The 13,258-nt window shown below is 47.0% G+C and overlaps 2 protein-coding genes and 1 long non-coding RNA gene across 4 annotated transcripts in view; 1 reads left to right on the top strand and 2 right to left on the bottom strand.

The window, feature by feature from the left end:
- The window catches only part of LRWD1 (leucine rich repeats and WD repeat domain containing 1), a 16,818-nt gene extending 6,105 nt beyond the window's left edge, over positions 1-10,713 (top strand). For both annotated transcript variants that reach the window (XM_037375027.1, XM_037375028.1), the window contains exons 5-16: positions 1,207-1,359; positions 2,087-2,227; positions 2,796-3,137; positions 3,761-3,887; positions 4,135-4,244; positions 4,703-4,910; positions 6,500-6,572; positions 6,663-6,803; positions 7,507-7,604; positions 8,210-8,371; positions 9,351-9,475; positions 10,344-10,713. In XM_037375027.1, the coding sequence (XP_037230924.1) occupies positions 1,207-1,359; positions 2,087-2,227; positions 2,796-3,137; positions 3,761-3,887; positions 4,135-4,244; positions 4,703-4,910; positions 6,500-6,572; positions 6,663-6,803; positions 7,507-7,604; positions 8,210-8,371; positions 9,351-9,475; positions 10,344-10,484 (1,821 nt within the window). In that variant the 3' untranslated portion in view covers positions 10,485-10,713. The remainder of the gene's footprint in view (positions 1-1,206; positions 1,360-2,086; positions 2,228-2,795; positions 3,138-3,760; positions 3,888-4,134; positions 4,245-4,702; positions 4,911-6,499; positions 6,573-6,662; positions 6,804-7,506; positions 7,605-8,209; positions 8,372-9,350; positions 9,476-10,343) is intronic.
- LOC119142274 lies at positions 7,611-10,345 on the bottom strand. Its single transcript, XR_005102207.1, has 3 exons — positions 9,885-10,345; positions 8,350-8,487; positions 7,611-8,046 (listed from the first exon to the last, which is right to left on the bottom strand). It is a non-coding gene; the product is annotated as an uncharacterized LOC119142274 (long non-coding RNA).
- LOC119142273 (DNA-directed RNA polymerase II subunit RPB11-a) lies at positions 10,618-13,258 on the bottom strand. The gene is made up of 4 exons (XM_037375039.1): positions 13,130-13,258; positions 12,817-12,906; positions 11,807-11,981; positions 10,618-11,142 (listed from the first exon to the last, which is right to left on the bottom strand). Exons 1-4 carry the CDS (start codon positions 13,180-13,182, stop codon positions 11,107-11,109), a joined length of 354 nt encoding a protein of 117 aa, XP_037230936.1. The 5' UTR covers positions 13,183-13,258; the 3' UTR covers positions 10,618-11,106.

The following is a 13,258-nucleotide window of genomic DNA, read 5'->3' as shown; positions in this document are numbered from 1 at the left end:
TTCAAAAATGGGAGAAGCCTGGTGTTGACGTAACAGTTGCATACACCTCTCCATCTAATTTATGTTACTGTCCTGACCCCAGGAATGGGAAGCACAAAGGGAAGCTCAGGATAATCTTGCTTTTTCCAGCGTACACCAGGAATAAGGATTTGTTCTTTCTTCCTCAGCTGTGCATGTTTGGAACTGTATTTTTGCTCATTTACATACCCAGTTTAGCTCCTGACAGATTGTCCTTGCCAAGCATGTTGTGATCTTGAGCAAAGTTATTGTTCTATTAAGAAAAAGGGGCTTTTTTTTTTGCGCAGTGCTGTTCTTACCATTTGTATTCTGGTTAGTTGATCTTGTTAATTCCTTCTGTGTAGCAGTGGTGGACAGATCAAATGCTGAAGACTGGGGTGGCTTATCGTGCTAAGTATTATCTGCGTAATACCTTGTACCTCAAAGGATCTTGGTGAGCACTGCTCAGCCTCTTATCCTGCAAGCAACTGAGCATGGTGGGCTGTTTAATGAGACCCCCAAATGCCCCCCCATGCTGTTCATTTTGCGCCGTTACCTGTGCCCCAGATACCTTCTCCTGATGGTGTTGCTTTGTTCCTGGCTGCCCAGTTCTTACTGCTGTGTCTAAATGTAAAATGTCAGTTGGGTCCAAATGCTTATGGGTGCGTTATTATTATGCACCAGAAACTCTCAGCTCAGAAACTGCTGATAGGTGAGCAGCTGCATGATTGTGCCCCATAGTTCAGAAGCCTTTTGGAGTCAAGGTGTCTTTATAAATAGGGATGACATGTGCACCAGTCCTGCTCACGAACACACTTGGAACTACAAGAAAACTCATAAACATCCCCATTATCTCGTGCCTCTTATAATAAATTAGTTACCTGTCAGGTACTCCCTGTTAGTAGACAACAGTGTAAGACTCCTTCAGAGCATTTGCTATGGATCCAGAGGCACGAAATCAAGTGTGGCTCTGGGTTTGTGTTGACAGTATCTGCTTAGCCACACTCACTTAAGCTTGGGTTCAGAGGAATTGGGTTTCTTGTTAGCTGAGGTCATGGTTTGAACACTGATAAAATAAATGGAAGCAGTGCCATCATGTAGCTAGCAGAGCCTCAGGGTTGGGAACTTCTTGAATGCTTTCACAAGTATGTGCTTTTCTGCTCTGGTTTTCTGTAGTATTTCATTAATAAACTCAGTCTTTCTGCCTAGGTTACTGCTCACTGGGAAAAATTCTTCCGTGACCAACTTCCTGAGAAACACACAGCTGAGCAAGTGAAGTTCATCAAGAAAAAGTTCCTGAAGTCAGTACAGACCAATGTAGTATACGGACCCAGCTCACTCAGTGAATTCACCCGCTGGCGGGTAGGTTACATTTCACTTAGCCTTTTGTTCTTCAGGTGAGGACTCCGCAGCCTGATTCTGAAGGATTGGATTAAAATGTTCTATGGCTTTGGGTTCAGGGTGTCAGGGCTCTATGGCTTTGGGTTCAGGGTATCAGGGCTTTTGCAGACAAGTGGTATCACTTTCTGGTTTTCTTCACTGTTTTACGGAAGCACTAGGAATAAATGTGCACAAAGTTGCAATGACTGTCATTAAATGTTGTTTTCTAATTCATAAGCAATAATGATACTTGTACTAATTAACAAGACTGCAGTATCCTTAGTACTTAATTATTTGCAAATAACTGTAACAGCAACCTTCAGTCTTGGTGGAAGCTGTATGAAAGGATAAAAGACAATGACAGAACTGTAGTTACTCCCATCCCAGGAAAGATACCATTTAGTTTGTAACATATATTAATTATATGTGCACACATGTGATTGAGGCTTCTGTCTCTCCTTTGTCTTGTCTCATTGCTGTGCTGTAGTTTTTGCAAATGCGTACCCTGGGTGCACGTGACAAAGTGAAGTTCTTTGGTCATGTAATGTCAGTGGAGGACTTGACCCACCAGGCTGTCAGCTGAGGATTCCTCCATCACTTGTGAAATTCACATAGAAAACTCAGCAAAACAGCTCTTGTCATTACACATCAGGGTTTGACTGTTGTTGCTTTTGTCTTTTTTGAACATATCTACGTATTTACTTCTAAGGTGAAAATGATTGCAGAAGAGTTTCTGGCATACACGCTGGGTCTGGAGATAAACACAGATACTGAATCAGAGGAAGATATGGATGAGAATGAGGAAGAAAGTACAGAAAAACCCAGGGAAGCTGCAGAGGACATGGGTCAGGTAGGTGATCTCTCCAGCGACATCAACAATGTCCTTTTTGTTTCTTACAAATTCAGTAGCACTTGTCAGTTTACATTTTTTACGCTTTGGTAACCATAGGGCAGTCTCAGGCTCCAGCCTGTATTCAACAGCCAAGACTTGTTCTTTTCGGCCAGATTGAAGCTTTCCCAGCCATGTGAAGGCTGAGCTGCTCTCCAAGAGGAGGGAGCTTCCATTCTCATAGGAGACCCAAAAGATTTTCATGAGTATAGTCCTACTGACTCCTTTGAAATGGCTGCAGACTGAACCTCTCGTTCCATGGACCAGATTTGGTTTTCCACATCATCTGTAAATCACAAGTAACTAGGACAAGGGAAGGGAGATGAAAATGAGGCTGGCTGTGTGATTTTTCCTTAGCTTCTGCCTCTAGGTGCTCTGCAGCTCTGGGCTGTCTGATTCTTGGAACCCACTCTGTAACCGTGGGAGGGTACTTGCACTTGAATAATTAATGTCTCTGACTTACAAATGCTCTGCACATCTCGGGGAAGCTAGAAACCTTCTGCAGAAACTGACAACATGTCTTATGTAGGTCACGGTAATGCCCAGCAAGAGGAAAAGAAGCAATTCAAAACAAGGCTCTGGAAACAAGAGGTCCAAGTCCCAGGCAAACACCAAGGAGGAGGCTGTAGTTACTACCAGGAAGTCCAGTCCTGTGCAGGATGACCCAGCGCCTGATCAACCAAGAACATCGAACCAGCCAGCCAGAGAGGCAGCCCCTGAGCAGGGAGCTGAAGGGACACGAAAGAATGAAGAGCCGTTGCCAAAGGGGCAAAGCAACAGAAGATCCAGCCAGCTGACAGGGGAACAGAAAAGCCAGGAGCAGGACAACGGAGTTATTAGCTTGATCCCGGTGAAGAACTCCAAGGGCAAGGTACGTTCATCAGCCCGCTTGAGACTGGCTTTCCGCCTCTTGGTTTAGCGGGAGGAGCTGCATTCAGATTTCGTCAGAGCTCTACACAGCTTGGAGCTCATAATTGGCCAGATACATTGTGAGTTACAGATTTTGGTTTGGGTGTTGTTTTTTTTGTTTTAAATCTCTCAGAGGCGTCGGGGAAGGCCCCCCCCCGGAGACAGTGAATCCCCCGCAGGGGATGGATGGACCAGCGCTCTGAAGTGGTGCACTGAAAGCCTGTTCTTAGAAACGGGACTGGCATATCTTGCTCTCGGGTCAAACTGATGGCTGCGCAGGGAAAGGTGTTTCCCCCTCAGCTCAGACCAGTGGGGGGATCTAAAGGGTTTTTCACATTTCTCTGCAGCAGAAAATAGGGTTCACAGCTGGGGTCTGCTGGGCACATCTTTCTAAAGTTGCCTGCTGGTTTGGCAGTCTTGAGCACTGGTGGTACCTCAGTCTCTCCTGTTCTCTGTAACACAGAAGGGCTGAAAAACACTTCAGTTTCTCCGATTGCTGTGTTCAGTAGAAGGTTCTGTCAAGGCAATCACAGGCAAACCGCTGTCAGGGGAATGAATTTTCTAAATGTGGATGGTTTATTGTAGGAGGATGTCAGTGCAGAGCCATTGCATTTTCTTCAGTGTCACAGTAAAGGCAACAGCCGTGAGGATTTTAAAACGCAGCTGTGGTCCTGTGTCTTCGAGCCATTGCTAGACTGTGGAGCCAGGAAAGGTGAGCTCTTAAAGAGGTTTGCAGGATTCCCAGAACCACCCGGCTCTGGAATCCCAGTGGACTCCGTGCATTAGACCCCTGCTCCTTCAAGCTGTAGTCTCCATTGTCAGGAAGAGACTTGCTTACATACTTCTCCTTTGATTTTGGAAACAGGAGACTGGGAGAGCACCAGGCAGTGATAAGCTGCAGTCTTTGATGCGTTATCCATGAACCTGGGAACTTCTCACCTGTTCTTTTCATCTTTCAGATCCCATTGTGAGCTCCTCCAGAACCGTGGCAACATGTGGAGGGGAATCTGTCTGTCTGATTGATTGTGAGACGGGGACAGTGCTAAAAAAGTATAAGGTGGCTACAGAGGTAGGTTGCAAGTGGGAGGAGTAAGCATTGAATGGAAATACCATAATCTATACGTGTATACATACGTGTATACATAAAGAGTTCTGAAAGGGTTTCAGGCATTAGTGTGGACAGGTCTTAAAAGGGTGAAGATAGATAGCAAACATTTCTTGCTTATCCTTTTAGCCTGGTTTGGGTTTAGGTTTTTATTAGTTCAAAAGATTAGTCTGCCTCTCTTCTCGCACAAGCATGCAGACGTGTGTCCAGGCTGCTAAGACTGCTTGACAGCACAGAGGAATAAACACCCTGGTTTGATAGTTTGTGTTCTTCTGAGGGTTGTTTTGGAATTCAATGCTCTGGCTTGAATAGTCGTGTCATTTCAGCTGAATAGCTCTCATGATAGTTGTCTTATCTATGAGCTAACAGCTATCCTGCTGGCTGTTCTCTTTCATGCTGTTCTTGGTTTCTTTCTGTCCTAGGAGTTTTTCAGTGTTGCATGGACAACCCTCACAATGGTAATCAGCGACAGTTGCAAAAAATCTCATAATATCTTGGCGGTTGCTGGGAGGAGAGGGATTGTCAAGCTGATTCATGTGGCGGCTGACTTCTGCTACGGAGAGATAAAGGCTCATAAAAAGCCTATTGCTACTGTCTGCTTCAGCCCAACTCGAGAAACTCACCTTTTCAGTAAGCCTCTGGTTGAGAATCTCTAGCTTTAGTACCTAATGCAGAAAAGGCTAGGGTTCCTTAACAAGGGGAATTGTCACCAGTGCAAGCAGGTGTGGGTAGGGACCGCACACACATACAAAAAGCACGGACAGATGTTGTGGAGAGAGTATTGTTAGTCTCGTGTGGCAGTAATCTACAGAAAGCACAGATGGGTTCAGCCACAGAGCCTGGCCCTTTAGCTGAGGTGCAGCAGCTCCCGTTTCTCTCAGTAGCCCTCAGGATGGCTGTCACGCACACATTAGCCACAAACAAGCCCAGCAGTGGATCCATTCCACAGGGATGAGTAAGAAGAATACTAGCCAAGGCAGCCTGCTGGGGGCCAGGCAGTGAATGGTCAGCTGGCAGGGCTCTCATTGAGCATGGCAACAGCGGCAATGCAGCGTATAATGGCCTGTTGGTTTTCATATTTTCCAACCAGCAAAACCATGTGCTTAATTGCTTTTGCGTAAATGGAAGGGTTGGTGTTTTGGTTTTTTTTGAGTTGTGCACCTCATCAGAAATTTTTATTCATGTTATTCAGGTGTAGAAGAGAGCATTGCCACAGTAGGCCCGCAGGGACGGAGGCTTAGAGGCTGGTAGGCAATGAACCAGCATCACAGCACAAATTGCAGCTGCATTGTCAGGCCTGTAAAGTGAGCTGTTACAGAGCCATTCAGGCCACACCTGCACCCTGCAGCACATTGTTTCTCTTGCCTACAGTTACCCACATCCTGGAGTGGTTAGAGTGGTCCCTGAACCATTAAAAAGTGGAAAATTTTTTTTCAAACACAGGTATCTGTAGTGCATACTTCTCAAGAAGAAGCTCAAGAGTACAGAGATCCAGGTAGAGGGATAAGGTGGTTGATAGCCAAACAGTGGCGTGGACAGCAAGGCTCGTTCTATTGCATAGAAAAATTTTTAGTAATAAAGTGAGAGTCTTTGTATGCCTGTTTGGGGACAGGACACTAACCCATTAACTTTTGAGTCTGAGGGATGCCTCAGATTTCTGATTAGGATCCAGATTTCTCTGAGTAATCTGTTGGGATTGTTTCCGCTAGCAGTATATTAGCTTGGTGACAAAGACAGCCATGAAGTGTCTCACACTTCAGGTCAGTGCCTTAACTTTCCCGGTGGGAGCTGCTGTGGATGTGAACACAGTAAGCTGTGGATATGTGGAATAAAGTGGCATCTGCCTCAGAGTAGAGGTTGGAGCTCCTATTTTAGATTTCACTAGAAGCCACGACCAGAAACATGAGCTCAAAGGGGCACTGATTAACGATGTTGTGAAGCCACAGCTTAGTAATGGACACCAGGAAACAAACTTTGGTTTATCTGCTCCTCTTAGAGCACAGGATAAGAATGCAGATTACTGACCGTGCATGTTTGACATTGTCTGTGAAGTGGTGTTGAGCCAGGAGCCTCAGTGCTTGCTGCTGTCCTTTAATGAGCTCTCTGATGCCACAGGCTTAGAGTGTTAGAGCCTGTGACACAGGTAGAATTGCCAGCTAGCATGACAAGAGGCAGATGAGCAGCTATGTCACTACCTGCTTCTCTTCTGTATCCCACAGCTGCATCCTATGACAAGCGAATTGCACTCTGGGATATTGGGATTCCAGACTGTGACTACAATTTCAAAGCAAGGTAAAGGTTCAAAAAACAGGTGTGGCCAGTCCAGGAACCTTTATCACATCACAGCACCACCTTAACTGTTTTTTTTTCTTTTCTTTTTAGCCAGCTGCTGGTGCTGGAAGCACTCTCTATTCCCTTACGGATTGCCCTTGTCCCCACCTGCCCAGATCAGTACCTGCTGGCTGGCTGTGAAGGCAGCTGCTTTGCCTGGAATATAAAACTGGATAAGGAACAAAAAAGCAGGTGAGAACCAAAAATTGGGGCATGCATTTGCTTTATGTAACAAGAAAAGGCAGCCCTGGCAAAGGCTTTATTTCTAACTGAGGATGTCTGAGCAAGAAAAGCAGCATGTCCTACCACACTTAAAAGAAACTCCCCTTCCCGTAGCAGCAAGAAAAAATACTAGCATAATGTTAACGGAATGTTCAAAGCTAGCAGCCCTGAGCTTGTGTTGATGCTCCCATCTAGCTTTCAAAGCAGGAAAGCTGACATGAGTGTAATCCAACACCCTAAAGCTTAAGGGTGTATTGTTTTGAACTAGTGTAATGGAGTGTAAATTCTTGGATCGAGTTCCAGCCTTGCAGCAAGGCCTACCCTGCTTCTGGAACACGGGGTTACCCTGGAGACTGGCACTTTCTGGGAGCACAGACAAAATTACAAAAAAGAAGTAAGTGAAGTCATGCCCTGCTGACATACACTAACCCGGATGCCTCCAAAACCAGATGAAATAAAACAGCAGTTTCGTAAGCAAATGGGCTTCTGCTATATTAAGAAACCCGGGTGGCTAAAAGTGTCAGTTCAAGTGGGAATTCATCTTGAGGTTGGCAAAAGACTCAGTAGCACGTGAATTTCCTCCCACGTTTTTCCTCCTGGGTTTGTACCCAAGTGCTCTTCCACTGCTGCCCATTCAGGACTTGACTCGTTTCACTCTTTCCCCCTTCTCCAGGCCTTTTGAAGCCGTATTCCAGTTTCCTGATGAGGTTGGAAACATGACAACGTCTCACAGGGTTGACGGTTTGGCTTTTCTGAATGATGATGTTGTTGGTGAGTATAAACACAATGGCCCAATCCAGACCAACAGTCAGGTATCTCAGCATGTGGCAGGCTGAAGCCAGCACGATGAGCAGAGGGACTGAATGAGGTGTGACTACCTCTTCTTTAGATTTTTGGGGGCTACACAGGATGGAGATGTCTCCCAGAATCACTTATCTTTCCCCAAAATGTGGGTTAGAGGTGTAGACCCATGTGTTAGCAGGTCTGGAAATCAGATGGACCCATCCTTGAGAGCACACGTGGCCCAGCAGTGCCAAAGCAAAGGGAGGAGAGCTTCCTGCTCAAGGGCTGGTGGCAGCAGGGTTTTTTGCAGGGCAGTTGCGGGCTCCCACATCTGGGAGAGCGCTTAAAGCAGCGGCTGGATCTTTCTGAATAGCTTAAGCTTGCTCTACAATTCAGGAACTGAAAAATCCCTCTGCAGCCTCCAGTTATCCTGAAATTAAGGTAAAGGAGGTGGAAACAATCACTGCTGATATCAGGCCCCACATCTTAAGAGCCACGTTCTGGGTGGGCCACCTTCACCACACACCAGCCATTGTCTTTGGGTATTTTGCTTCTCAGGCACTGACTCAACCTCTCCCCTCTTTCTTCCCTAGTTTCCAAGAGCTCTAAACCAGGATGCATATACTTATGGAGCTGGAGTCGATCTTTTGACACAAAGGGGAAAGGGAGCCAGCGAACTGTCTCCGCAGTTATTCTAGCTGAGCTCGAGTGGTCCACGACAGACCTGTCCTACCTGATGCTCAGCACCTGCCCAGGTAGGCAGCGCTCTTCCTTGGGGCAAGCAGCGAGGTGGTACCAGTCCCCCCCGTAGCAGAAATGGCCACACAGGTCAAGGTTTAATCTGCAGAGCTGCATGCGCCTCCGCTTCCACCTGCCGGAAGAGCCTGTAGTTAGAGGCAGAGGCCTGGATTTTTCCTCACCAGAGGGAGTCTGGTCTCCCCTCTGCAAGCAGCAAGAGCCCTCGCCTCACTGCACTGCAGCTCCAGCACTGCGCAGCAACAGCCAGCACCAGCTGTATACGAATAATATAATAAATAATTACAGCTATACCATCTGCCAAACAAGGGGGAACAGCTGAGGCTTTACAGCATTATGTGGACCCATTTCATTATCAACACGGTCTTCCTTGGGCAGGTCTTCAGAGCACGCAGAGCTGATGGATGTGGTCCTGTAGCTTTTCTGGAGCCATTTTAATGCTTGGCACGTGTAAAGTGAGGTGTGGGAATGCCACACAAGGGGCAGCTGGCTTTTAAGACTAACAAGGAATAGAGCAGGGGTCCTCAAACTACATCCTGCGGGCTGGATATGGTCCTCCAGGGTCCTCAATCCAGCCCCCAGTATTTAAAGACCCCCACCCCCCACCCCCGCCGGGGGGGGGGGGCGGGGCGGGGAGGGAAACCAAGCAGCCGCAGATGACTTCCTGCCACTTAATTCATGTTTAAAATGTTTGAGGACCCCTGGAATAGACTAATATGAGCTGGTCACTTTCCCAAACCAAAAAGTCTAAGACAGAAGAAATCCCAAAATGTTTATCACTAGTTTTTCTCTATAGCCAATTTATCTTTGAATGAAATTATTTTTTTCAGAGCAATGTATTTGTGCTGCCAAGAGAATTTTGCTGAAATAGGACATCCTCTGTTGGGATCCTACAGCAGTGTCTTGAGCTCTGGCTTTATAGCACAGTGGCCTCTTGGTTCCACACTTGTTTTCCAGCTTCTTCTTTTGGTCTCACAGCAAAAGACTATGTGTTCTGCGGTGACGAGAGAGGGAGTGTATGGATGTACAACCTCTCAAACTACACCACAGCGTGGAGCTCTGCAAAGGGAAAGCACTCAGACAAGAGGATCCCTCCCACACAGGTAGGTCTCATTTACCCTCTGAGGCTGTGGGCCTCCCTTCTGCCCCGCTGCAGCTGACCCGAGTCTGCTGAGCAGATTTTCACCAGAACACACTTAGTGTGTTCTATACCTAACCCTCACAAGCAGTTAAATCGATCTCCAGAGCATGACCAAGGCCATCTTTCAAATCTTGCACAAACACAACTCTGACAGGACTTGGGAGCTGTACAGCAAGTCCGTTTGCTCCTGCATCCTGCAGCTCGGCAACTTCCCTAGCAGAGGGGCCCTCTCTAAAAAAATAGGTGGTTAAACTGCAGAGCCTGACAACACAAAGTGCGCAGGCACCATTTCCCTGACGGTGAGCGGCTGTTCCCTAGAACTGCACGCAGGAAAGGGCTTGCTCCTCCTGTAGGCTCACACACCCTTCTACCTGTTACTTCCTTGGCCTCCGGAGAGTTCTTTTCTGGGCAACTGCTGTTCACTTGCATGATGAAGTCTCTGAAAGGACAATCACACACACGCTCAAAGGTTCTCGCTGCAGAGCCTGCTCTTGAGCTACATTATATCTAGGTATGAAGGGGCCCAGTGTTCTGTAAACTTTTGGGAAGTGTATTGCCCAAGCCAACAGTCAGTTCCTCCAGGACCAAGGGGCAGCTGCTTTCACTTTTTCCTCTGATCAAGTCCCTCAGCACTAAACCCTGGTCCTTTAGGAGGAATACCATAAAGGTGCACCTATATGGGGAAAGAGGAAGAGCCTTTTATTCAGACTTCCCAAGGCCATAGGAAAGGAGATTCCTCAGAGCCCCACGTGCCAAACCAGGCCTTGCAGTAAGGAATGCACCTCCCACCACCGCCACTCCTTTCCTACCCAAACTCTGTGTTCTCGTAGATTCTCAAGTGGCCAGAGCTTCAAGTGAACGGGGAGCAGCTGAACGAAGTCCTAATAAACAATGTGGTATCAGATCCTACTTTTACTTACCTTGTTGTTCTAACTAGTGTGAACATAACAGCAATTTGGAAGAAGACATAGTTTCTTGTAACAGTTTCATTCCCGTGCTTTGAAATAGTGCAGTATTAGTGGTTGTTACCCATGTAACCATGAGGTTTTCTAGACCAGCTATCACATGCAAAAGGGGAAAAAAAAGTTTGTTAAACTCACCACATCATTGTAAACATCTGGTTTCTTTTACTGTAAGTTTACACAATGTGTGCATTTATTTTATAGAAATGACACATAATAAAACAAAATACCAGTTCCATTGGCAGTGCCTAGACTTTTTGAAAAGGAAAAGCAGAAAGTTCATCTACTACTATCACTCAGTACCTTCTTATTCTGGAAGAACACTCACAATAAACTCACCAGCAGCCCAGTACAAATGTTCACCTTAAGGCTCCAATTAGAAAAGTAGAAATCATTTTAATGACTTATCTGTCAAGTCAAACAAGACATACATCCTCTTGGCAAAGTGCCTGTCTGGCATAAAAAAAACACACAAAACCAAACCTCAAAGTATCACTGCTGCTGTCAGAAATTAAACATAAAGTGGGACAAGGGGGAAAATAATTTGCCATGAAGAAAGGTTTAAATGTAGCATTCAACTGAGAGATACGTCACTGCCTCAGAAGTACAGTTTGCTCTAAATGGGGTGATTTTACTCAATTCCTTCTTGTTTGTCTTTAATGGCAACCTGTAAAACACAAACAAAAATACATACACTAGGATGAGAACTGTTCCCGGGCTGGAGGAGGTTAGGTCAACATAACAAGTTTGTGAAACACAGTAAGAGCCACAGTCAGTGGAAATCTACACCATCCAGAAAAATAAATTAAAATCAAAACGTATTTACAAAATTGGTGCACTGTTACCTTTTACCAGCACTACACACAGACAGTAGCCTATTCCTAGCCTCCTTGCTTCTGTGTGAATAACCTTTTGGGCAGCTTAGGTCTCCAAAATCAGGGGCTAAATAAATACAATTGCACAGCAGAGCAGAAGCAATGAGAAACAGTCCAAAACCAAACACCTGTCTGAGTTTTGGCAGATGTAAAAAAAAGAAAACCACTTGGAAGAATAGAAAATTATTTTCTACACTAATAAGGCTGTAAGAAAACCAGTGCCAGCCACCTATGGAATCAGAGAGCAGCCACAGAACCCTTGTCGGGCATGCAAATAGCCTGTAAGAGCAGCCAAGCTCCACCATCCTTTGACAAGAGCAGAGTAGCGCCGCGCTGCACGGCTTCGCTGGCTTTACTGACCTAAAATAGCAGCCCTAAGATAAACAAAGGGTGGGGGAGTGTAACTTTAAATTGCAAGAAGCTCAAATACTTTAAAAAACAAAGAAACAAACTTACCCTGAACCTCTCCTCCAGGAGGGAGAGCTCACTGATCAAATCCGTGATGGCATTGGTGAAAGCTTCCTGGGGGCTGTAATCAGGGGTGGTTTGGACGCGGATGATAATTTTGTGTTCCAGTGGGTGCGGGACTTTGTACCCTGCAAATAACACCTGGGGGTCTTTCAGTAACTGCCTGGAATGGAAAAGCAGCAGTGAACAACAACACAGCACAAACACAAATAAATTTTACAATAAAAAAATTATTAAAAAGTCACATTTCTGATCAGCTTTCCCAACGCACTTTCAAACAGGGCAATATAAATGTGTTTGTGGAGGCTGTTCCCTCCCCTTTAAAGGCAGAATTGCTTTGCACAGACCTGACAACACAGAATCATGGAAGGGTTTGGGTTGGAAGGGACCTTAAAGACCACCTAGTGCCACCCCCTGCCACAGGCAGGGACCCCTTCCACCAGCCCAGGCTGCTCCCAGCCCCGTCCAGCCTGGCCTTGGGCACTGCCAGGGATGGGGCACCCACAGCTGCTCTGGGCAGCCTGGGCCAGCGCCTTGCCACCCACACAGTGAAAAATTTGTTCCCAATACATAATTAAATCTCCCCTCTTTCAGCTTAAAGCCATCACCCCTTGTCCTGCCACTACATGTGATCACCATGAAGACCATTAAAGTTTGTCTTTTATGTTAGTAATACCAGCATAGCAACCAAAATTCTTTTAAGAGCCGATTAAGATGAAAACTTCTTTTCTCAGATTTCTATGATACTCGACAGTCTAAACCAATTGTTAATGTACTGCAGCACGACAATTCTGGCTTTTTAGGAGAGAATGTACCTAAAGTTTTCCAAAGTAGCACAGAACCAATGGGTGTGTAATTGCATTTTGATCTGAGATGATGTCCAGGAGGCTGTTCAACAGATGAAAAGTGCCGGTCCCCTCAAAATTTACCCACTGACACAACACACAGAGGCAGACAGACACACACACCCCCCAACGCCCCCCCCGGCCTTCACTCACGACTTGATGATGTTCCCCAGCGTGTGGTCCTCCTTGTTGATGGTGAACAGGCAGGCGTTGGGCACCTTCGTGTCCTTGTTGATGGTGATCCTGGGGGGCCACAGACGGGCCAGTAACGCGGGGAGCGCCACCGGGTGCGCCCCCCCCTCCCGGTAACGGCTGGTGCCCGGGACGGGCAGGCCCCGCCGCCACCCCCGAGGGCCGCCCCCCGCCCCCGGGTGCGCCTCCCTCCTTCCCGGTAACGGCTGGGGCCCGGCCCGGCCCAGGCCGCCCCCTGCGCCCCCTCCCCGAGGCCGCCCCCCCAGCCGCTCACTTCTTCTCGCCCTCGAAGAGCAAGAAGGACTCGAAGGCCGGAGGCGCGTTCATCCCGCCGCCGCTCGCCCCGCCGTTGCCACGGCGCCCGCGACGTCACTTCCGCCCTACGGCACTTCCGCTTTACGTC

The sequence above is a fragment of the Falco rusticolus genome, chromosome 1 (genome assembly GCF_015220075.1).
Source record: "Falco rusticolus isolate bFalRus1 chromosome 1, bFalRus1.pri, whole genome shotgun sequence".
In the NCBI taxonomy this organism is placed as follows: Eukaryota; Metazoa; Chordata; class Aves; order Falconiformes; family Falconidae; genus Falco; species Falco rusticolus.
Note: the sequence above shows the minus strand (reverse complement) of the source record. Positions and strands in the feature narration are given on the sequence as shown.